The sequence below is a fragment of the Symphodus melops genome (genome assembly GCF_947650265.1).
Source record: "Symphodus melops genome assembly, chromosome: 15".
NCBI classification, from domain to species: Eukaryota; Metazoa; Chordata; class Actinopteri; order Labriformes; family Labridae; genus Symphodus; species Symphodus melops.
This window is the reverse complement of record NC_136705.1, coordinates 5454605-5476237: the sequence shown is the minus strand read 5'-3', so window position 1 is coordinate 5476237 and position 21633 is coordinate 5454605. Positions and strand designations below refer to the sequence as shown.

The 21633-nt window shown below is 37.5% G+C and overlaps 3 protein-coding genes across 3 annotated transcripts in view; 1 reads left to right on the top strand and 2 right to left on the bottom strand.

Annotated features, from left to right (window-relative positions):
- ret (ret proto-oncogene receptor tyrosine kinase) overlaps positions 1–5364 on the bottom strand; it is a 42392-nt gene extending 37028 nt beyond the window's left edge. Inside the window, exons 1-5 of the mRNA XM_079362221.1 lie at positions 5201–5364; positions 4287–4408; positions 3217–3335; positions 708–777; positions 544–610 (exon numbers count right to left, since the gene is read on the bottom strand). Of these exons, the coding sequence (XP_079218347.1) occupies positions 544–610; positions 708–777; positions 3217–3335; positions 4287–4408; positions 5201–5281 (459 nt within the window). The 5' untranslated portion in view covers positions 5282–5364. The remainder of the gene's footprint in view (positions 1–543; positions 611–707; positions 778–3216; positions 3336–4286; positions 4409–5200) is intronic.
- Positions 5365–6571: 1207 nt separating this feature from the next.
- pcbd1 (pterin-4 alpha-carbinolamine dehydratase/dimerization cofactor of hepatocyte nuclear factor 1 alpha) lies at positions 6572–10223 on the top strand. Its single transcript, XM_079363232.1, has 4 exons — positions 6572–6697; positions 7478–7609; positions 7686–7766; positions 9778–10223. The coding sequence occupies exons 1-4, from the start codon at positions 6695–6697 to the stop codon at positions 9868–9870; spliced, it is 309 nt and encodes a 102-aa protein (XP_079219358.1). The 5' UTR covers positions 6572–6694; the 3' UTR covers positions 9871–10223.
- sgpl1 (sphingosine-1-phosphate lyase 1) lies at positions 10172–21429 on the bottom strand. Its single transcript, XM_079363231.1, has 14 exons — positions 21212–21429; positions 18139–18304; positions 17510–17577; positions 16975–17122; positions 16710–16789; positions 16322–16450; positions 16148–16236; positions 15811–15919; positions 15629–15727; positions 15391–15537; positions 14850–15088; positions 14579–14725; positions 14366–14486; positions 10172–12691 (listed from the first exon to the last, which is right to left on the bottom strand). Exons 1-14 carry the CDS (start codon positions 21221–21223, stop codon positions 12548–12550), a joined length of 1698 nt encoding a protein of 565 aa, XP_079219357.1. The 5' UTR covers positions 21224–21429; the 3' UTR covers positions 10172–12547.
- Positions 21430–21633: the final 204 nt, after the last annotated feature.

The window sequence follows — 21633 nt, the reverse complement described above, 5'->3', positions numbered from 1 at the left end:
TGCTAACATTTGTATCAATCATCCCATTAGTGTCTCCTAAGGGTTTGATGACTGGAGGCTCAGAACATTTTTGGTTTGCATTTTAGAGTGCATAGATGGCAATTGAAAATAACAAAATAAAGTGATTGGATGAGGGCTGATTTTACTTTTTATTTTACAAGCAAATAAAACCAACCATGTACTTTTGTGGGTAAATAAATGAGCAGTGAATAAATAAACTTCATAAACGTGTTGTACTGCTCTCCTAACAGGATTTTTACAACAAAAACACCATGTAGGTGCTAAAAATGTTTCCAACCTTTTTTCTTATGAATACTGTACATCAATGATGAACATTAAAGTGAGATTCACACTGCATATTGAACATACTGAGATCTTTATAGTCTCAAAGAAACTAAGACCAGTGCAATCATTTAAGATACATTCATTTTAATTTCAATAATTGGTCTGAATCCAGTAATCAAAATCCTGCAGTTGTGCACTGTCATTGAATTTATGAAGACACTTAAGTGAAGAATTAATTAGATGAAGCATTTTACTCACATTATCCACTGAGTACTGTGGGCCCTGGCAGCAAATCGTCTTCATACATTTTGTTGTACAACGTCTGCTGTAAATGGGATGGCAAGTTTTAGCTGCCTGGTTCTGCTGGGAAGTCAGTGAAGTTCAGTATTTCCATTGCAGATGATGTAACAAAAAAAAAGTACCTGGAGATGTAGGGGGCTCCAATGAATACGAGAGCAATTAGAGCCAGTAAGAGAGCTGCCACCAGGATAGCTTGAAAAGAATAGAATACATTAACAAATGTAAAATGTGTTGATGTCAGACAATGTCGATTTTTCTCTGTTTAAAACTTCTACTCTGGTGATTTATACAGCACATCTCTATCATCATAGTATTTGGCTCAGTGAAAAAAGGCCAAACTGTCTGCTTTACTCGCCTCTGTGGCTTTCTGTCAGTCAATCAGTGTCAAAGGAGATTCCTCAAGTGATGAACAAGAATCTAATGGAAAGCTTTTGCGCAATCCATCAACTCATCAGCTCTAGGTTATCTAACCATGCAGACATTTGAAAAGGAAATGTAAGACTTCTCTGGAACAAGGATGAGGAAAGAAATACCAAGATAAAAAGATAAAAAGGAGTGGATGGGTAAAACCATAGACTGTAAGTAATAGTGGACCAAGCCTGAGTGACGGCATCCATTGCTAACTGAAGTGGGCTTTGGTAGCTAGTCAATGAAAGTATGAACTATTGTCTCAAACTAAGACAAGCAAACAGCTGGAGCTGAAGCAGGTCTTAAGCATCCCAATGAACAGCTACAACACGCCCACCTGTCAGTCAGGTGAGCTACACCCGTTATGGGTAATCTAACCATGCAGGACAGTCTTGGCATTGATGAAACTAAAAAAGTTTTTTGTACCGGATTGTAAATGTGTTACTCTCTGCTCTTAAAAAGAATATTTTAGAGCCAGGCTCAAGTGGACGCTAGTGAACTTGCAGTTTTTTTGCACTTCCTGCATCTCATCTTCAAACAAAGGTTGCTCGTTGGCTTCTTATTATCACTGCCTTTTGGACTAAATGTTTCAAGCTAAAATAGGTGCAACTGATTTGATACTGACTACTAAATGCAGGCTTGCCTCATAAGCAGCAGTGAAAAGCTGGAGAAATGTTTTACTGCTGATAAACCTCACAAGATACATGGTCTTTTTGCATCTGAGGAAAGGAATTATGAAGACAGTTTGCATATTTTTGTTAATATTGTTTTGCAATATTGTTTTGACGCAGTGATCACTTATTCCCCTTAGAAGGAAATGTCTGGTGACAACTTATAATTGGCATAAAGCACATATCCTTTATTTACAGTCTATATTGAAATACAAAATCTGTGTGCCAGGAATTTGGTTTTGAAATTTATTTGGTATCGATTTTAAGAGGGCGTAGCATTATCCACTTAAGCTTTAAGCTAGCATTAGCTGTCTAGGAAAACAGTCTGTTTTGAGAGCAACATGGTCAAAGCAATCTGCCACAGTGCAATCTGAAACCTAAGGTCAGTCATTCACTGAAGGTTTAGCATTAATTACTCCTTAAACAGAAAGCTGCATACAGTGCAGATAGAAATCCACATTTAAACATTATTTCCTAACATCAACTCCGTTTTACCCCTCAAGTTGGACTGTAAACAACAACAAAAAAAGAAAAAAGGTAGTTGTTTACAGGAGGCCTTCTTTGCTGTCACAGGAGGCCTTGAAATTCAAGCAATCGCTTTTAGAAGTTGCATCATCGTCAGAAGTAAAACACCTGTGTGATAGTAATCCTCATGCCATTACTTACAATACAATAAAAAATAATATTAATTCAGAATCAAAGTCTGCTTAATTACGGTAAATTAAATTCCTAGATTTATTTACTTTAAGCAAAAAAGCAGTCATTATTGTGGATTTCTTTGTGAAAACGAAGCCTTTGCTTGTTGTTTAGGGTGAAATGCAAAATACAGTAATGACTGAAGGGGAGATTTGATAGCAGACACACAGAAATATATCCTTGAAAAATAATGCATTCAAAAAGTTACCTCATGAAGTCCCACCACTGATCAATGTGAGACAATAAAAGTAACTTTTAAATTCCCTAACAAGGCAACTCTAACCTGCCTTAAACTGCTGACCAGGCCATTACTTAAGCTGAGCAGGTCCCATGGGGAGTTTGTATAATCAGCGATCTTTGAAGCTAATGGAAGCTCATCATACTGTGTTGGGTGTAGTCACACTGACTGTATATCTGCTTGGATAATGGCTACTTGGCCTTAAAAGTCTGATGTACGATATAATCTGCAGTATTGTTAAGTAGAGTGTACATTATGTAGAGTGACGCTTTCAAAATCCCATTACGTCCTAATCCTTCCACACTCCCTAATGTATTACCCACAATCCTCCATGCATGGAGCCTGGCCTCAGAAGAGCCAGAAAAAGCTTTCTTTTAACCCTTTTCAAGAAAGCATGCTTTATCAGGTCAATACACATCAAGTCACTAGAGATAAGAGCTAAGAGATCCTGTTTAAAAGATACAGATGAGCTACTCTTTACCACCTCAATGAAGTATAGAGATTATTTAAGGCTTTACCTGCGATGAGCTAAATTCTCTGTCACTTTGGTAAATTATTCAAAAACATTGAATGAATATCACTATAAACTACCCCTCTTAGTTAGTGATGTGCACTTACGCAGGTATGCGTTGTTTGGTACTTTATCCACAGTATGAGTGCAGCTTGTATTACTGGTAGCCTCTGACAATTTGATCCAAACAGTGTAATGACCATTTTCTCCATACGTCCGACTCCATCTGCATTGAAAATATTGAAATATTCAGTCACTGGCCCTGGTCTATAAAAGTACATGGCATTCTTTGTTTTGTTTTTTTTCACTGCTTTAAACACTTTCTTTAAATCATACATTAACTTTTTTTTTTTTTTTTTTTTTTTAAATCTTTTTTTTCTGCAATATCTGACAACAGTAAGGGTCTCCGTCTCTCTCTGATGATTTTTATATCTATGAAGCTCAGGAGCACCATCTAGTGTCTAGAAACTCAAAGTGTCCTGTCCACTCGCTTCTTACTCGCTGCCCCAAAACATGCATTACACGTTTATATTGATCCACTGTTGGAATGATATACTAGCTATCACTTGGGGTCTTTTTTCAAAAGGAAAAGCAAATCAATGGGAGTTCAGTTTGGTTAGAGACCTCAGCATTGATTTAGGACACACAAGGCCAGTCCTCAGAGAGGTCAACAAAGAGCACCAAAGGCTTGTGATCTTCCAACTGACTTGCTTGCATCGTATTTAGAGGTGACCACCAAAGGACGAATTATAATCCCTCTATAAATCACCTCCTTCTTGCCAGTTCTTATAACTAAATGACACATCTACTTACTATAGCAACTTTAAGAGAGTTAACATATTTGCCGAGGTTTCCTAAAGACATGTGGCTTTGAAGCTTTGATGAGCTCTTTTCATCAATAATCGAATGTCAAGTCTTATTAACCCCCAAAAGGTTCCTGATCAATACATGATGAGTTGGTGTAAGGGAGGGCATAAGGTCCAAAAAGCAGGTCAGGATTACTCCTGTGAATAATGTTACAGACTGCTGAGACAATCATTGGACAACACCACACTTTATGTGTAGAAAGAAAAGCAACAACATGCCAAAGGCTGGGTTAATATGAGTAAATAAATAAACGTTTGTAGGAAAAATGTGATCGCTTAAAGTTGACATGTAGTTCTCTTAAATGTGTTACCTGCAAAGAGTTGCATTCCTGTTCTGTGATTCCACTCGCATAGTCAGGGTGAATTTTGTGCTGATGACTGCCAATTCATTGTTGTTGTTGGGTTTTACAGTGACCATGTGTCGATACACACACTAAGGAGAAAAAGATGAAAGGCTCAATAAATGTTATTTACACTCAAACTTTTGGGGTGTACAACCATGTGTCTGTTTCTTAAGCAGTTGTGCAGATCACTCAAATGCACCTTAAGACACCCAGGCAAAACAAACCAATGAAGTCATGCTGATAACAAGTGTAAAGGTTGTAGGTTTCAAAGGTCTTTGTCAACTACCCAAGTCTTACAAGTAACAAAATGCAATGTGCTTCAGTATAGTTGTGAAAAAAGACCTATGACAATAACAAAGAAAGAGCATTACAAACAAAACAATTTAATGAAGGAACATGAGCACGTTAAAGGTGCAAAAGAGGTGTGTGCTGTTAAAGACAAATTAAGAAAATTAAAAAAAAAATGTACTTATTGGGTTTATATGTCTATCTTACCAAACCTTTTGATTTATTTCTGAAAAATCAAAGTCTCTGAAGGCCCATGTGCATAATTAGATGATCATTTTGGACAAAGGCTTGCAAGTAGATTTTCATTTTTGATCTACAAACAATAAGCATAATGAAAACAAACATTTGATCAGTCTGAACTTTTCTTAAAAAATATGAGCATTAGAAATAATGGCTTTGTTTCATTATAGAACATTATTAAAAAAAATGTTTACAGCTCAAAAAACTTTTTTTTTTTTTACGAGTAAAGCATCTTGCCAGATAATTGTGCTGACTGAATCACATCTTATCGAGCAGAGAAACGAGATAATGAGATGAATGGACTGTAATGACAGAATCAGTTAATATACTATATTTGTACTATCTTGTTTTACCTTGTAGCAATAATCGGTGGTGTAGAAGACCAGCACTTCTTCAGTCAGCTGGTTTCGAAATGTCAATAAAGCCTGGTCCATTTTGAGAGTGGGCCCTGCATTAAGTCAGAATGACACTGATTTACTGTTGATACACAAATCTTTTTGTGCCTCATAAAAACAAGGAAGCAGAATAGTATATAATTACCAAGATCATCAACACTGACTCAATACTATTGACGTAGTTTTCAGAATACATACACGTCTATGTGATATAATTAGATTGTAAATTTCATCATGGGATCACATATTGATTTGAACAACAATCTTGAAAAAACCCCCAAAAAAACCAAAACACAAATATTGATATGACCAGTCGTAGAATCCTATGTCTAATCGTCTCCTCAGGAATACGTTGGTCTGTTTTAGATTAAACACCTAAATGATGTATATCAAACACTAATAAGTCTATAGACTACTCGCCTGATTTAAAATGTCCTCCTAGGCTGCTAGTAACAAGAATGAACACAATTAAACTCGCTATTGGCAGTCTCCTGAGCGCCATGGTGCTTTTTGAAGACAGTTCCCCTGCTCATCTTTATAACACTGACAACAACATAAAAACCGGTCAAAGGGCAGCATACGTACATGATTGGTGGAATAAATGACTTCAATATACATCACAGACCTAGACCAGGTTGTGATGATGGCTGTGATGATGACAAAGAAACTCGACTCTTGGCAGGTTTTAAACATCTTAATAAGCTATGAGGTGAGCTGATGTAAATTATAAAGGGAATAAGTAAAATTCCAAGCTCAGATCAAGCAACCACATGAAGCCATTCAAATGACTTGATTTCCCAGCTCACATTCCTTACACAGAAGAAATCTTCTAATTTCCATATCCAGTCAAGTGTTAAATGCTGACTACCTGTCACATCCTCTTCCTGTCCTCATTTGATTAACTAGTTCATTTCCTTAAGCGCTAGCTGTGACAGATGAGTTCAACAGGGCAAACACAGGAGCAGGTCATTAACCTTTGACATGAACCCCAGTCAGCGAAAGGGCAGTGCTTGTATCGAAATCTGCTGTCCTGTTGAAAAGGGACATCATTAACTGTTTACTAGTATTTACATTTTAGCTTCATGTTTCATGAGTGTGCAAAGTACAGTACATAAACGGATTATTGAATATTGCATTAGTCTATTTTCCTAATTCATTATAGCAAAAACTGCTGTGTTGTAGCTTTAGTGTTAAATTCAGCTACATTAGCTGGCCCCATGTATTTCCTAAACAACATATTACAGTTAATGATTTAACCCTTGCACAGTTAGCTTTGTAACCTTGCCATCAAAAGGATTTTTACTCAGGCTCCTGCAAGACCAGCTAAGTAGGACCCACTGCTCCTGAACAGACTCATCCCAGCTGCTCTCTCTAGCTGCCATAGAAGATTTGTGTTTGAGCAACAGGCGGCTGAAGCTGAACATCCTTTGTGCATGAAAGCACTCTGCAAACATGGTAAGTAAACAATCCCTTCTACACTGTGTTCCCAGTGTGACACACAGTATTGTGCTTATTCCCTCACACTATTGCTACCCTTTAGTCACCATGTTTTATCAAACAATGACATGTTTCTAAAGATGTTAAGTTGCATATATTTCATAATAATTGGCAGGGATAGGAAAGAACATGTTAGTCATGTACCTGTGTCTGCATGTTTCGACGAGTAAGCAAAGCTTAAGCAAGCAGGTATTTGTTGTGATCTGCCAATTCATTTTACTGATTAAGTGTTGCTAAGATACCTTGTGATGTCACTCCAGTTGTTCTATCTAGGCTGTAGTTGTAACATCTCTCTTTTTTTCTCGTGTTCACTTATCTGCAAACACAGTATTCAAGAGGCTCTTTTTAATTAAAAAAAAAAAAGATCAACAATTTTTTTGGAAAAATGTCGCCCAATGTTGGTGGTGAAATTGAAATGATTAGATTATAGTAAAAGCAAAAGCTGTGAATAAGTTACTTTAATTCATGTAAATAGAATAGAATGCCTTTATTCAATTATTATTCTAATTCATGTGATCCAGCATCATGTGTCAAGATTAGGAACAAGAGGAGGGAACCCTGGACCCTTCCACCACCAACCAAATACCTTTGAACCAGATTTTTTTTTTTTTTTTTTTAAGCAGGAATGCAGCCTCTTATTGTAACCAGATGGGATCATGTGCAACCAATCACAGTTTGTGCTTTTGAAACGGCCCCTCTCAGATTTGCTTTACTGTTACCCTCGCTCTGTCCCATTAGGCTGGTAAAATTCAGAGTCTAACTGAGGAGGAGAGGACCCACCTTCTACCACTGCTACACAACGCTCAATGGGTGGAGGTTGTGGGACGAGACGCCATTTACAAAGAGTTCATTTTCAAAGACTTCAATCAGGTTCCTAACTTATCATGTATTGCAACTCAAGAACTTAATACACTGATGACTGATGGCTATAATGTTCTGCTTTCAGGCCTTTGGTTTCATGTCCAGAGTGGCTTTGCAAGGAGAGAAGATGGATCATCATCCTGAGTGGTTCAATGTTTATAATAAGGTATGAAATACATGATATCAACATTTTAAACTTCATAAAAAATACACTTCAGGAGCATCAGGAATCTTTTTGACATGGGATGTAAAATTCCTTTGAGTAGTCAGAAGACTATACAAGCTCAAGTCTGTTTGTCTTAAACTTCCTGTTTAGAACCAATCAGCTGACAGACAAAGTGAGCAACTATAATTTAGTTATTGTATCAGCTATAGGGCTAGGTCAAATCAGAGATGGATTTAAGTAAATATTCATATATAGCATTATGTACTGCACATAGAGAAACTTTTTTCAAAATGTATGCAACTACAACCGATTGAATGTAGAGCTTGGAAATTAATCAAAAATAAATCGAATTCGACATTCAGTCCTAATCTTGCCCATGTCGATTATTTTGATTTATTTTCAGGGCAGAGTTGCGTGTTGACACGTCCTATATGTGACATGGAAGCAATGTCTGTTGTTTGGACTCATTTTGTCTTCAGGGAAGATGACACACAACAAAAGGAAGTCAAATGTAAACACTGCGTAAAAAAAACTAAACGTTTTTGCAAGATATTGAAGTTATTATTTTCTACTTTTTCAGAAAAGTTAATTTCTACTTTGAAACTACAATATGTTGTTTTAATTTCAAGCTATGCTTTGATTTCAGTTTGACATATTCAATAAATCACTACAAATCAGTTCATCAGATATTCACTCTTTCATTAGAAACAACATCAATAGTTAAGCACTGTAGAGACCATGTCAGTGAACTATGAGGGCAAGAAAAAAAAAAAAAAGATTGTTATTGAGGTAAAATATTCAATTAATCAGGATTTTGATTTGCGGTCATATAGCCCAGCCCTTATTGAATGTCAGGCAGCTGTTAACCTGCTTATTGCTTTATCCCCAAGTGAAATCATGAATTCCTGCAGGTACATTTGTTCTACTTTTTAAGCAGGCCTCAGAGAAATAACATACTCCAAACTACTGCTTTAAAGTGGTCGGTGTTACTACAAAAGACTTCCATTAGAGGGCCATGGGCTTAAGTCTACTTATGTTAACTAGCAGTAGTACATTACCACTCACACATTTACTTAAAGAACATCTTAATTTCAACTTTGTATCTTGTAAGATTTTCAAAAGTGTCCGTTTACAGTTTATATTCATCCAGACTTTATTACACTTTATGTATGTATTGTACAATGTATTTATATTTCATTTTTAATTGACATTTCAATGTATGTACTGTTTAATATGCTTATACTTAATATTTAAGTTAATCATAAAAAAATATATATATATATATATATATATATATATATATATATATAAGTGCTTTATTACTTAAACTTAAATTTGTTTTTTTTGGTCTTATATGTCAATGAGAAAGCTCATGGATAAAGATTTTTTTTTTCTTATTGATAAGTACTGATGAAGCAGGAATCACATTACATTAAAGAACACACATTTAGCAGAGCTACCATGGATCAAATAAGGAACTAATAACTAGTTAACCATAACCTAATAGGTAGATGTGGTACACATTTTAAATAGTTACTCGGGAACGAACAAGGAACTAACTACTAGTTATCTATTAGTTCATGAGTTGTGAGTAACTACTCAACACATTTTATAAAGTTATGATGACTTGACAGAGAATGAATGCAGTACTAATTTAATGGACAGTATGATGCTCCACTTAGATCAGTATTATGTTATCATTAGCTACTCTCTAAAAAAATGTAAAGATAATTCACTGACCATCGACCCGTTAATTAACAGTTAACCAGTTGTTAATTCATTATTCGTTTCCTAGTAAGTATGCACAATTTTGCGTACCTTAACTAGCATTTTGCGTGACGAGGAGTTACTCACTATCTACTCAATAACTAATGGTTAACTAGTAGTTTCTCTTTGTTCCCTAGTAACTACATGTATGTAAAATCGGTGTACCTTATTGTAGTGTTACCATACACCATCTTTTAGATAAAGAAAAGATACTCATAAGTTACTAATATTGTGTTTTTTCCAGGTCCAAATCACCCTCAGCACACATGAATGTGGAGGGCTATCTCAGCGTGACATCACTTTGGCTACCTTCATTGACCAGGCATCACTGATGTGAGAAACCCACATTACTAAACTCAAGCAACTCAAGAGCTGAAACTCACGGTTCTTCACTTCTTCATTCCTCAGAAATCTTCAAGTGTGGGATTTTCAGATCTAAAGAATGTGGGTTTACGAGTGTTTCTTTGAATAGCACTGTGTCTTATACTACAAGGGCCACATGTATTACTGCTGATAAATTATCAGCTAAAGTTGATGTTACATCGTGTTTATTATCTAGGTCACTACTATCTAATGTGTCAACTGTTTTGATATTGATGGTAAATGTTATTTTTCTTTTTTTCAAAAAGTGACCAAAATTGAGTTTCTCATGTGACAACACATTTTATTAAAAGACAACATTGAAGACAATCTGCTGGTTTTTAATCTGGTTAAGTGTAAATTAGTTAGCTCTATAGGTTCCTTGCTTAAAGGAACAGGAAAGTGCATCTGACTTCAAATAAATCTGCTAAACAAGGATGCGCTGACACAGAGAATTAATGAAAAACTCAATGTGTGTTATTCAGATCAAGAAGACCTTTAAAAATAACTTCATCCTATTCTTCAAAAGACAGATTAACTTAGTTGTTTTCAAGTCAAATTTCATCAAGACCATATACAAGACATTACATTTGAAGGTGATTGTAATTCTCTGTTCTCCATGCCTATGTACAGTATGTTAAAAAAGATGAGTGACCCAAGTCCTTGTTTTGCCAAACCCCTGAGGATAGTATCGTGACGTGTTCAAACCTCTGAACACAGAGGCAAATGCTTATTATTGCTACACGCTGCAAAACTGCAACCACATAAACCAGGACAAAATGACGTCATTTTCTTTGAAGGAATCAAAAGAATCCATCAAAGTCTAATAATTTTCAGCGAATGCTTAAAGACTTTTTTTATTTTACTAAAAGGACATTTATTATCCATTTGATTATCCTTTTTTGCGTATTTATCTTTCGGAAAAATTTGTTGTTTGGCCGTGCAAAGCCAGTAACCTGGCCCTGTGTTGGAGGACTGATGCATGGGCACATATATGTAGAGTATGTGTCTAAAATGAGGACATTATATGCTCTGTCTTTATACTAGGCACTGACTAAATGATGGAAAATTCCAGTACACACGTTAGATAAAAACTCAGTTTGTGAAAAAAAAAAAACCTACAGAAAACACAAACGCTCATTAAACAGGTGAACAAATAGTGATCAAACACCTAGTGGTCATCAATACCAGGATCCTAATGATTAATCTCTTGACAGTAGAGTTTCCCCTGTGTTTGACTTTATGTAAGGAAAAAATAATATTGCACAAACAAGTACCGGTAAATCATTTCATGGAAATACACACTTTTATCAATCAATATTATGACAGCCCAAGAAATAAAAGAAAACAAGACAGTCATTTTGGTGTTACCATACTCCTCTTACGATGACAACTTGTAAGTGTTGGAAATGTGCGCATCGAATGGTTATTTGAAAAAAAATTAAAAAAAATACATTCAGGCAGGGAAGTGAGTGGGTTTGTACCAAGAATCTGTCAGTCTGAGAATTAAAAAAAAAAAACCTCATTTATAGTTGTTTTTATTCCGTTTCCATTTAGTAAAAGTATGTTTAAGAACAACTTTCTTCAATTTGTCCAAAGTACTAATAGAGTGCCCTTTATTATTTAAGACGAGGAAAAGACAGTTGCACTGTTAGAATAGATTTCAATGAATAATACATGACATTTGCATTCAGTAGAAACTGAGGTAGATTGAGTAGGGAGACAATTGTTAAAGCAAGATGTTGCACCAGGGGAAAATGGATTTTTGCTTGTTGATAACTTACAGCAAACTAAGGGTACTAACAGCCTTCAGCCCAGCTTGTTATAAAAAGAAGTCGAGACATTTTGGATTATGAAAACAATAAATCCACAACTTGACTGTTGCAGATCTACAGTTGTCCACATACAGATCATTCACCCTCTGTCTACACATCATCTGGGGGATGGTCATGATTGCAGTCTTTAAAACAAAATTAACGTTGCCATTCTAAGCACTAAAAACACAAGACAGGTATGAACATGCTCACAGACAAACTATCATAATGTAAGTTGCAGTTTCAAGTGATTTACAGATTTATCTGACGTTATTGTTAGGACATTGCAGTGCGCTTACTTCAAAATAGTTTTTTTTTTAAAAACCCTATAAAACGACAATCATGACTGCGGCTCCAACAATCCTCTTCAGTAGAGCCCCTGTTAAGCAGTACACCTGATCCAATGCTAGAGGGCAGCACTGCACTTTTAACAAACATTCAGGTACAACAGGCCTTTATGTGATTTTGCATTATCCTCACAAATAAAGTATAAAGAAGAAAACTGAAATGTTAAGGCAGTTAAAAAAGAGCTTTCCTCCTCAATCATTGGAGATTACGCTTTTAATAAAATCTCAAAATGAAATTAACTTTTAAAACAAACACTTTTTCAATCCATGAATAAAATCTAAGGAATAAAACAGTTTTGAACGAGTCACTTCTTATCTGTGCTAATTGATGCACAGTGTTTAAAGTGATTTCCACCCAGGTTGCTTAAATGATGATGGCTTGTGCTTAAAGGATCTTTCAGGTGTCTTCAGTATGCCATACATGTGCACATAAGGCAACCGTTGAGCTATTAGAGAGTTTTTCCCTGCATTCAATAAGTGGGCCAGGAGCACCTCAGTGGGCTTTGCCATTGCCGTTCATGTGGCTGGTGTTTGACTTCGGTATCTCGGTGCTGTAGAGACAGTCCAGAAAACCTTGGGAAATTTCAGTCACCATTGATCTGTCTGGAATAGACTGGGCCATGCCGTAAATGGCTCCCTGAAATGGCAACAAGAAACTAGTCATCAGGGGAACACGAGGACAAACTCACACCCATAATTCTGGAGATTTATAGATTATCACCAGTGTTAGTGTTGAGAGGATTTTAGCAAAATCGATCATCACTGTCTTTTCTTATTTCAATGCCGAACACAACAATCCACCAAGTTTCTGTTTTTTTTTTTTGTTTTTTTTTAAATAAATGGATTGATATCTGCAAGTTGGTTCAGGCAGGCAACTTGAGCTAGACTGTTTAGTCATTCTTGACTCATCCTCCATGATTCCCTGACAAACACATCCTGATAATTTGGTGTTGCAGAACGTTCCCGTCTCTTCCTCTGCTCTATTAAAGACACTACTGCCTGACACCAGTGCAGAGTTCTTCTCTCAGCTCCACCTCTCGGCTCTGACCAGGGTTGCTTTTTTTTTTTTAAGATTGTATTTCAACACTCCTCAAATTTCTGCAGGTAAACAAATATGTGAGGAGTGATGAGGTCTTCGCCTAAACACCAAACTGAGACAGTGCTTACACTCGAGTTGTCTGACTGAAGTGCTTTTCTGTTTTCTATCATTTTTGTGCAAAAGAATAATATGTGATCGATAGTGGAGTTAAACATAGTCTTAGAAAGTGTCAGAAACAGAGGAAAAATATGAGCACCCAGTTTGTTCAGATGACTCAGAGAAAGAGGATTTTGAAAGTAACTTCCTGTTCTTTGTAGAACAGGAAGTTACAAAAACTAACTAACATACTTTTGAATTTTTGTTTGTGTGAAAGTAACATGAAACACTTTCAAAGTTGCAAACTAACTTCTTTGTTATACATCGATATGTGTGAGGCCTTTGATATTCCTTATTTGAAGGTGACTTATTATTCATGGGTGTTCTCCTGACGAACCTGACTGGCAGGATGCAGGCTTGAGCTTGTTGGATTTGTAATCTATTTCCATCTAGCACAAAAATCTAAATATTCCGTTTTTCATCCACTTAAAAAAAACAGACAGATTGTGCGGTACAAAATACAACAAAAGTATCAACAGCATTTTAAAACCCAGAAACTAGAAAACACATTTTTTGTCCCTAATACAGTTGAAAATCTTACCGTCTCTAACCGGTTTTATTTTATCTATATTTTCCCTTAATGGTTATATGAAAAGGTTGAATACACACACAAGTCAAAATGTTTGATTCTTTCTTTCTTTGAAAAGATGGGTTGGCTGTATTGGAAAACTGTAACTGCTAACAAGTTTAGCTATAGATCCATCATTACTGCTTTACAACACATGCTTAGATAACATGTTTCACAAAAGCACTGAAGTAGAATAAAAAAAAATGATGCCAAATATTAATATTGTGACATCAGCCTGTTTTTAATTATTTTTAACAATTTTATTTTTTTTTAATGTGACTTTTTCTTGGATATCATGTATTGTATTATGCTAGTTGATATTTGTTGTTTTCAGTTCTTAGAGAAGTTTTTATTTGACTAGTGAGCCAATCTGTTTAAGAGATTACATCTAAAAACCTAAGATATAATAAAAACATATTTACACAATATCATATGTACACCTGCTCTTTTAGAGACAACTTTTATATTAATGCACCAGTTTCACCAATGAAACCGTAGACTGTGGATGAACAAAACAACAAGCTCGTGTGTGAGGGGAGCTAACTCACCATTCCTGTGGTTTTCTCTTTGGGGTTCTTCATGATAATGGCCGCCTGCTCTTTGACATCGCGGATAAACTGCTCAGCAACACCAGGCTTTGTGTGAAGAACTGTGCAACAAATGTGGATGCTGTGAAAGAGGAGACAATTAGTTCTCTCTTGAATAGTTGTCCTGATTGTACAACACTGAGTAAGTCGTTCTTTGCTCTTCTTCAAACGTACCTCGATGGGTACTGGAGGGTATTAAGGTTCCAGCCCTTTGACGTCAGTGCATTTGACAGGCGGAAAATATCAAAAACATCCGAGCCTATTGCCACCACTGAAACCTCCGGGTCTCCAAACACAAACAAACCATTGATCTTACGCACTCTGTGGAAAAAAAAAAAAAAAGTCAATAAGATAAACAATGTATGAACCCAAAGATCAAGAGCTTTGTTGTTTTTAATACATCATGACTGCTATGACGTCCATAAAGTCTCAATAGGTGTCCTACTCGGTTTTGATTTTGCGTGCGGTGCTGATGATCTTTTTGGTGGCGTCTACGTATCCATCCTCTCCCATGTGCATCATGGTCGCCCAGCAGGCAGCGATGATTCCCCCAGGCCTGGAGCCTGCAACGGAGGGGGACGCGTAGATTCCCCCCTGCCAGTCTGGAGCTACAAAGTACTGGTAGTGACGGTACTTTATATCACTGTAGAGGATAACTGAGGAACCTTTGGGGGCATAGCCATACTTGAGGGTTTTTAACACACACACGCGTGCACACACACACACACACACACACACAAAATATAGTATAAGAACACCATCATATGGCCTCGAGTCAATTAAGATTAAATATTGGTCTTTAAAATCCAAAAACATTACAGTTGGAACAATGCCTATTCCCAGTATTGTTAATAAGAAAACAACTTTTATTTGTAAAGTTTTTGATAATTATTTTGAAGTCACAAGAAAAAAAAAAAGGAGGCGAGTAATTTGTGCAGAGAATCAGGATTAATTTGAAGGGGAACAAAAAAATAACCCATCATTACCTTGTGGGTGTCTGCAGATATACTGGTAACACCTTTTATCCTGAAGTCAAATGGGGCAAGTTTGTAACCCGCCTTGGCCATAAAGACAATGAGAAAACCTCCAAGACAGGCATCCACATGCAGCGGGAGATTGTAGCGTAAAGCCAGCTGGAAAATAACATAGAAGCATATCAGAGATTCAACTTCAATGTTTCCATTTCAGAACAACGTTAATACAAAAGTGTTTTCATATTCTGACCTTGGCTACTTCCTCAATGGGATCCATAATTCCATGTGGAAACTGAGGCGCTGAGCACACAAGCATAGCAGTGTTTTTGTTGATTGCTCTCCTCATGGCCTTGAACAGAGAAGAAACCACGTGAAAATAACTGAAGTCTGTAATGAGTGGGCACCTACTGTCTGTGTGTACTGTAATCTCACCTTTACGTCTACTTTCATCGTGTTCTTGTCAAGAGGAATGTGAACAAGCTTCATCCCAAAGTAATGTGCTGCCTTGTCAAAGGCTGCGTGGACACTCACAGGTGCAAGACTTTGGAAAATAGAAAAACAGGAAAAAAAATATTAGAACTCATCTGCAAAACAAAACATCCTTTACACTTTTGTAAAAAAAAAAAAATGTAGGAAATTTTAATTTGAGGCCTGGGACACAGTTTCACGTAGCAAAACTTACATTCAAAATGTAAAAATAGTCAAAGAAAAATTCTTAAAGACTTGAGGAGGACAATACTTCCATTACATCTTAAAACACTCCTCTTACATTTCTGGGTATTTGACACCACGTTCAAATGCCATGTCTCTGTATGCTTTGCAGGCCATCAGTATGCTCTCAGTTCCCCCTGAAGTAACCTGGACAAAAAGACAGAGAACCATGATTTTAAAGCTTTCATCCTTGGCTTATGCAACATGTGAGCCTGTGTTTGTGATTACTTACTGTGCCACAGGAGTTTGATCCACCGTGGAAAAGTGTGCAAGCCATTCTAACAACCTCTGCCTCCATCTTTCTGACACCTGGAAAGATGTCTGGGTGCAGAGGGTTGCTCCATGCAAAATCTCCATATACCTAGGAAGAAAAAAAAAAAAGAGAGTGAAAAGGAAGTAAACCTTGAATACACTCCAGTTATTACTTAAGTTATGAACACATAGCCCAGGGTGGCAGTAATCTGTTATGAACAAACTTTTTTTTTTTCTCCAACGAAAAAAAATTCTTATCCAAAAACTCTACCCTCCCTAATGGGGCTAACACTGAAATATACAGTATATGAGGTCCAACTTTAACTCTTGGCTCTTTGAATGTCAGAGATGGTTACAAAGATGGATACCTTAACAAGGAGATTTGTCAGTTTTTCATCACCCCAGTAGACTGCACCCGAAACACATCCTTTCTCCCACTGAACCTCATCTGAAACGACACATTGTCTCTTTAGAAATCCAAATCTTTCAGAAATAAAGTTATTTTCAAATTGCAAAAAACAAAAAAAACAAAAAATACAGACGGTTCCTTTTTGTTTATCAAATACTAGAAATACATTTCAGGAATAAGCTTTTCCAATAATGAACTGTGACATTAATGATATGATGACTTACTCAGGGTCTCATAGTCTCTGATTTTGTCCAGCACTTGGTCTTGAGAGAGTCCTTTAGAGGGCAGCTGTTTCGTGTAGCTCATCCCTTCCTTTAGAGTACATAGACTGGTAGACATGTCATCTAAAGCCTTGTTGAGCTGGCTCTGAATCTGTCATGAGGAAAGACAAACTTCATTTGAGTGCATTGCCTTTCACAGAATTTCACAAAAATACCATTACATGCATAGTCCACAGACAGGTGACAACTATAGAAACATTACAATCGACACATACACTGCACCAAAACAACTCAGCGTATCAATGCATTTCATGTTAGCTTCTGATAAAGCCTGAAAAACAAGCAAGGCATCAGTGGAATACCGGTACTGGCCAGAAGTAACTGAGTGTTATCACCAGTGCATGATGTTGAGTGTGCCAAAGGTCACCCCCCCCCCATGAAGTATATGTCATCCAGCATGACTCATAAAGCCCTCAGACGAGAGTCATTGCTCGTCAGCTGGAAGAAAAAAGGGAACAGATCCACCACTGACACTTACCGCTCCGCCAACAAAGGGTATTTTTCTGATGAGTCGAAAGCACTGCTTCTTGATTCGGGATGTGAGACCTAACAGCCAGAAAGACAAGGCATCATCTTTGGTTAGGGTTGGCACACATTTGTCCAGAGGCAGGAAACAGCCGACTATGAGCTGGAATCACATGTCAGGACAAGACGTGGCCTGTGAAAAGTGAAGCTATGTTGACTGTTTTCTGCAGCTAATTCGTTCTGGAAGTCTCACTCAGACCGACTTGACCCTGAAGTCAGATGGATGGAACTGACATTATTGCTAAAGAATTCAAACACCGATCATCAACAAAGTCTTTTGTTTGGAGGCATTCGTCCGTCAATCATACGAAAGAGAAACAAGTATTATGCTACAAGATCATTTCTAAAACCAAATGTTGAGACTCCAGGTAGAAGGTTAACCCTGAGAGCTGATTGGAGCAAAACCCACATACTCAGAGACCTGCCATCAAATGAGCCTTCAGTAAAGAGCTTTGTGAAAATGGTCTTTACAATAGAAAGACTTTTTTTTAAAAATTTTATCACATTTCATCACTATCATTCCTGACGTGTTCCCAACCAGCCCTCCTTTGTACCAAATGTATATCAAGTATAACAGATTACTTTCTTGCTGGAACAGGAAGCCTTTCATCCAGACTGCTCCCAGTGTGGTGATGACGGAGGCTCCGATGACCTGCCATGGCTCCAGGTCGACGCAGCGGGAGTTGATCTGCTGTCTGCCCTGCTCCAGGTACAGCTGGACCATCTCCTTATACACCTCCAAGGCACTCTGTTTGGACCACAATACATCAAGGTTGTTATAAAAGGGCAGTCCCACGAGAATTTACAAGATAAAAATCAGTATTTGAAAACACGAAATAGACTCTAAATATATAGACTGTAATGAAAGCACAGTTGTTGAGTGTATGATATAAAGTGCAGAAAGCAGATATTCTATGGTCACTATGCACATGCAGTGGTTCTGTTAATAACTTGTCTAATAATCTTCATACTCTGTTTTTATTGTACACTAATATACTTGATTCAGCATGAATCCATTATATACAGCATGTGCCTGAGTATCTACTGTACATGCAAAAACAGCATGCACATTTTGACATTTCATCGTACTTCATCCATGAAAATTCATGGATGATGTAAAAGGGAACATCAAAGAAGAGATAAAGGTTAATTGACTGATAACACATGAACTCCATGAAAACAGAACTAACTTTGCAATAAGCTCCTCTGAAAAAAGGAAATCCATTTTCAAAGCAACACATGGTGAAAGCAGTGACGTTCATGACACATGACAATCCAAATTCAATACCACCGCTCCCCTATGTCATCTTTTTTTTTTTTCTTATGCAATGTGTTAAATCTCCCAGTACAATTACCAAACAACATGTATGGAAATGTCAGAATATGACCATACATCAAAACGCAAAATGTAGATACTTACATCAGAAGACATTGTAAGACCAATCGAGTTCAACTCCCGTAATCACACTAACGCTGGACGTTTTTCTTAAGATTGTTATAACAGCCTTCACTTCGTTCTATTGGTGCGAGTGGGAGACCGCTCAGCGCTAACTGGACGGCTATCATTAAGACTCCTCCCAGCACCAAAAGGGTATCAGGCCAGATGAGGGATGTTTTGCAATCAATTACGAACAGATAAGAAAATACAGGAATATCCCTTTAAGCCCGACTGAAATATGAACACTATATATACATCCTGATCCCCCCCCCCCCCCCCCCAAAAAAAAAAAATTTCAACACCAATCTAAATCCAGAAAGTAGCTATTTCATCACCTGGAAGAGCTGCCTGGTCACACGTTACTGCAATATCACATTCAAGCAGTTTCATAAATGGTACAAAGTTATCTTTCCATTATCTTTTGCCAGTGGTACTTTTATGACACAATGGCTCGTAGACTGATAGTTACAACACTCATTTCTTCACCTCACATATTATCAGATGGGGGGGAAAGCTTAAGGTTCAAAAGACAATAACAGAAGTAATCAAAGTATGTGCTGCGTCCCATAATATGATACGGATGTGCTATTGAACCAGTCCGACTCGGAGCATAATACCAGAGGGTTTCTCCATTTTTACTCAGTCTGAAAGGATGTGAGGTATAATTTCACTGGCATACTTTTTTTTTTTTTTTTGTGATCACAGCTTCAGTGGAGGGCATTTAGTGAGCTACTGAAGTCAGACCCCTGCCAAGGCTGCAGCTGTCATACCTGCCTGTCTGGATAACATCTCATACAGGTTTAGCAAGACGAGCTTGAAAGAGGCAAGCGGGGAAGTAACAGAACCTAAGTGATCAATGTGTGTGTGTTGAACGAGAGGCTTGTCGAGAGTTATCCTGATCGAGACATTTGATTGCATGTTAAGATAGAAGAGGGGCAAAGCACGAGTGAGAAATGACACGCATATGTCATAAAGAACAGATGATATGGTGTTATCTATAATCAGTGCAAAAAGGCACGTCTGTCCCGACAGATAGGAGCCTCTCTCTCACTGTTATCTAATACATGTACATGATACCTTTCAGGTCCATCCACACTCTTAGGCCATTCAGTGCTATTTTTGCATCAGGAAACATAGAGAGAGTTCACACAGAAACTATTGTACCAGCATTATCCAACTCATGTTCGAGCAGTGTACACCCGTTCCTTTGACCCCCCCCCCCCCCCCCCCCCCCCCCCATTACAACATTTGACTATTCTGTAAGGAGAGCTTTTGTTGTCTCAGAAGGGCGGTCATGTTCTCATGGAAATGTACTGGGTGTGCGGTGGCTGCTCCTGGATACATCAAGGGAAAACAGACGCAGAGCACATCACAATGGCTTCGGGACAAAGAAAGCTGATGAGATAAGACCCCTCAGGAGACAAATAAACTAATATGGCTGTTGTTTTCAACTTTCAACTTGGGGCTTTCGTGGCACAAAGTGACATGAAGGCAAACATTTTGGGGGGGACTTAGTTCTCTCTCTTTACCTTGAAGCAACCTGGATGAGCCAAGATAGTCTAACTGACACATTGAAGGTCAGTTTTGCACTCAAAGTATGGTGAAAGACCTGCCTGTATATCTAAACATATCTGGGAGTTGTATAAAGTGTAAACTAACTACTTTGATTTCATCTTGGCCTACGTCTAAGCAATATTTTCTGCAGTAAAAAAAAATATATATGGAAAGAATTTAAAACTCCTTTCAAAAATCACTCACATTGTGTAAATGAGTAAGTTGTGTTTTGGTATGAGCTCAGAGACAAACATATGAATGCCAAAGTAAAACATTATGTGTTTATATTATACTCTTACTCTTCACCAACAGTAAACTTGACATGAAAACATCTTGTTCCTACGTGTAGCAGCTGATAGGATTGCCACTTATTTAACGTTGTGAATGTCTAATATGTAAGAGTTCATCATTTCATTAAAGGTGATCCATTTCAAGGGCCAAATTACCAACAAAGTTTTAAGGATTTCCTCTAAAGATCAAATTGCTGAGTAATGTTTGAAGGCAAGGCTAACGACAAGCTGTTTGTGGACAAACATCATCTATATGGGATCACAAACAAGTCGAGTCACAAGCTCACTTTCCAGGTGATAAACAAGTCTTCGCCTCCTCGATGTCTTGCTTGTCAGCGTCAATAAGAAATAACTAAAGTGAAGCGACACCTACCCAGTAGTCCATGTTGTCGAGGCAAACTTTCAACAAAACAGTTTTTTTTTAGTCTGCTACCCTGGAAAGTCACCTCCAGCAACCCGCTTTGAGACTTCGACTCTCATCTACACGCTGCAGTAATCAACAGCAGCACCGAGCTAACCCTGATTCAGGAAGTGACCAGCAGTCAGGAGCAGCTGTGCGCAGCCTCAGCCTGTGTCGGTCTAACAAGTATATGGATGGGTCAAATTACGTCATAGTCAATTGCTCGCGTGCTGCCGCACTTTGTCGAGATCTACTTTTTAAAGAGACAGCAGCGTCGCCTGTTTTCACCACCCTCAAAGTCCTGGTGATGTGTTCTCATGCTTCCCGGAAAATTGAGTTTCTAGTTATGTAGCCTGTGTGTACTCAAACAAGTTGGCTATTAAAAACAATATACT

Bases quoted from the DNA above. Each gene is read 5' to 3' on its own strand.
- pcbd1 (XM_079363232.1), top strand. The intron at 7,610-7,685 runs GTTCCTAACTTA...TTCTGCTTTCAG, and splicing joins TTTTCAAAGACTTCAATCAG to GCCTTTGGTTTCATGTCCAG. The intron at 7,767-9,777 runs GTATGAAATACA...TGTTTTTTCCAG, and splicing joins GGTTCAATGTTTATAATAAG to GTCCAAATCACCCTCAGCAC.
- sgpl1 (XM_079363231.1), bottom strand. The intron at 15,538-15,628 runs GTCAGAATATGA...GTTATTTTCCAG, and splicing joins CCATTGAGGAAGTAGCCAAG to CTGGCTTTACGCTACAATCT. The intron at 14,726-14,849 runs GTAGGACACCTA...TTTTTTCCACAG, and splicing joins GCACGCAAAATCAAAACCGA to AGTGCGTAAGATCAATGGTT.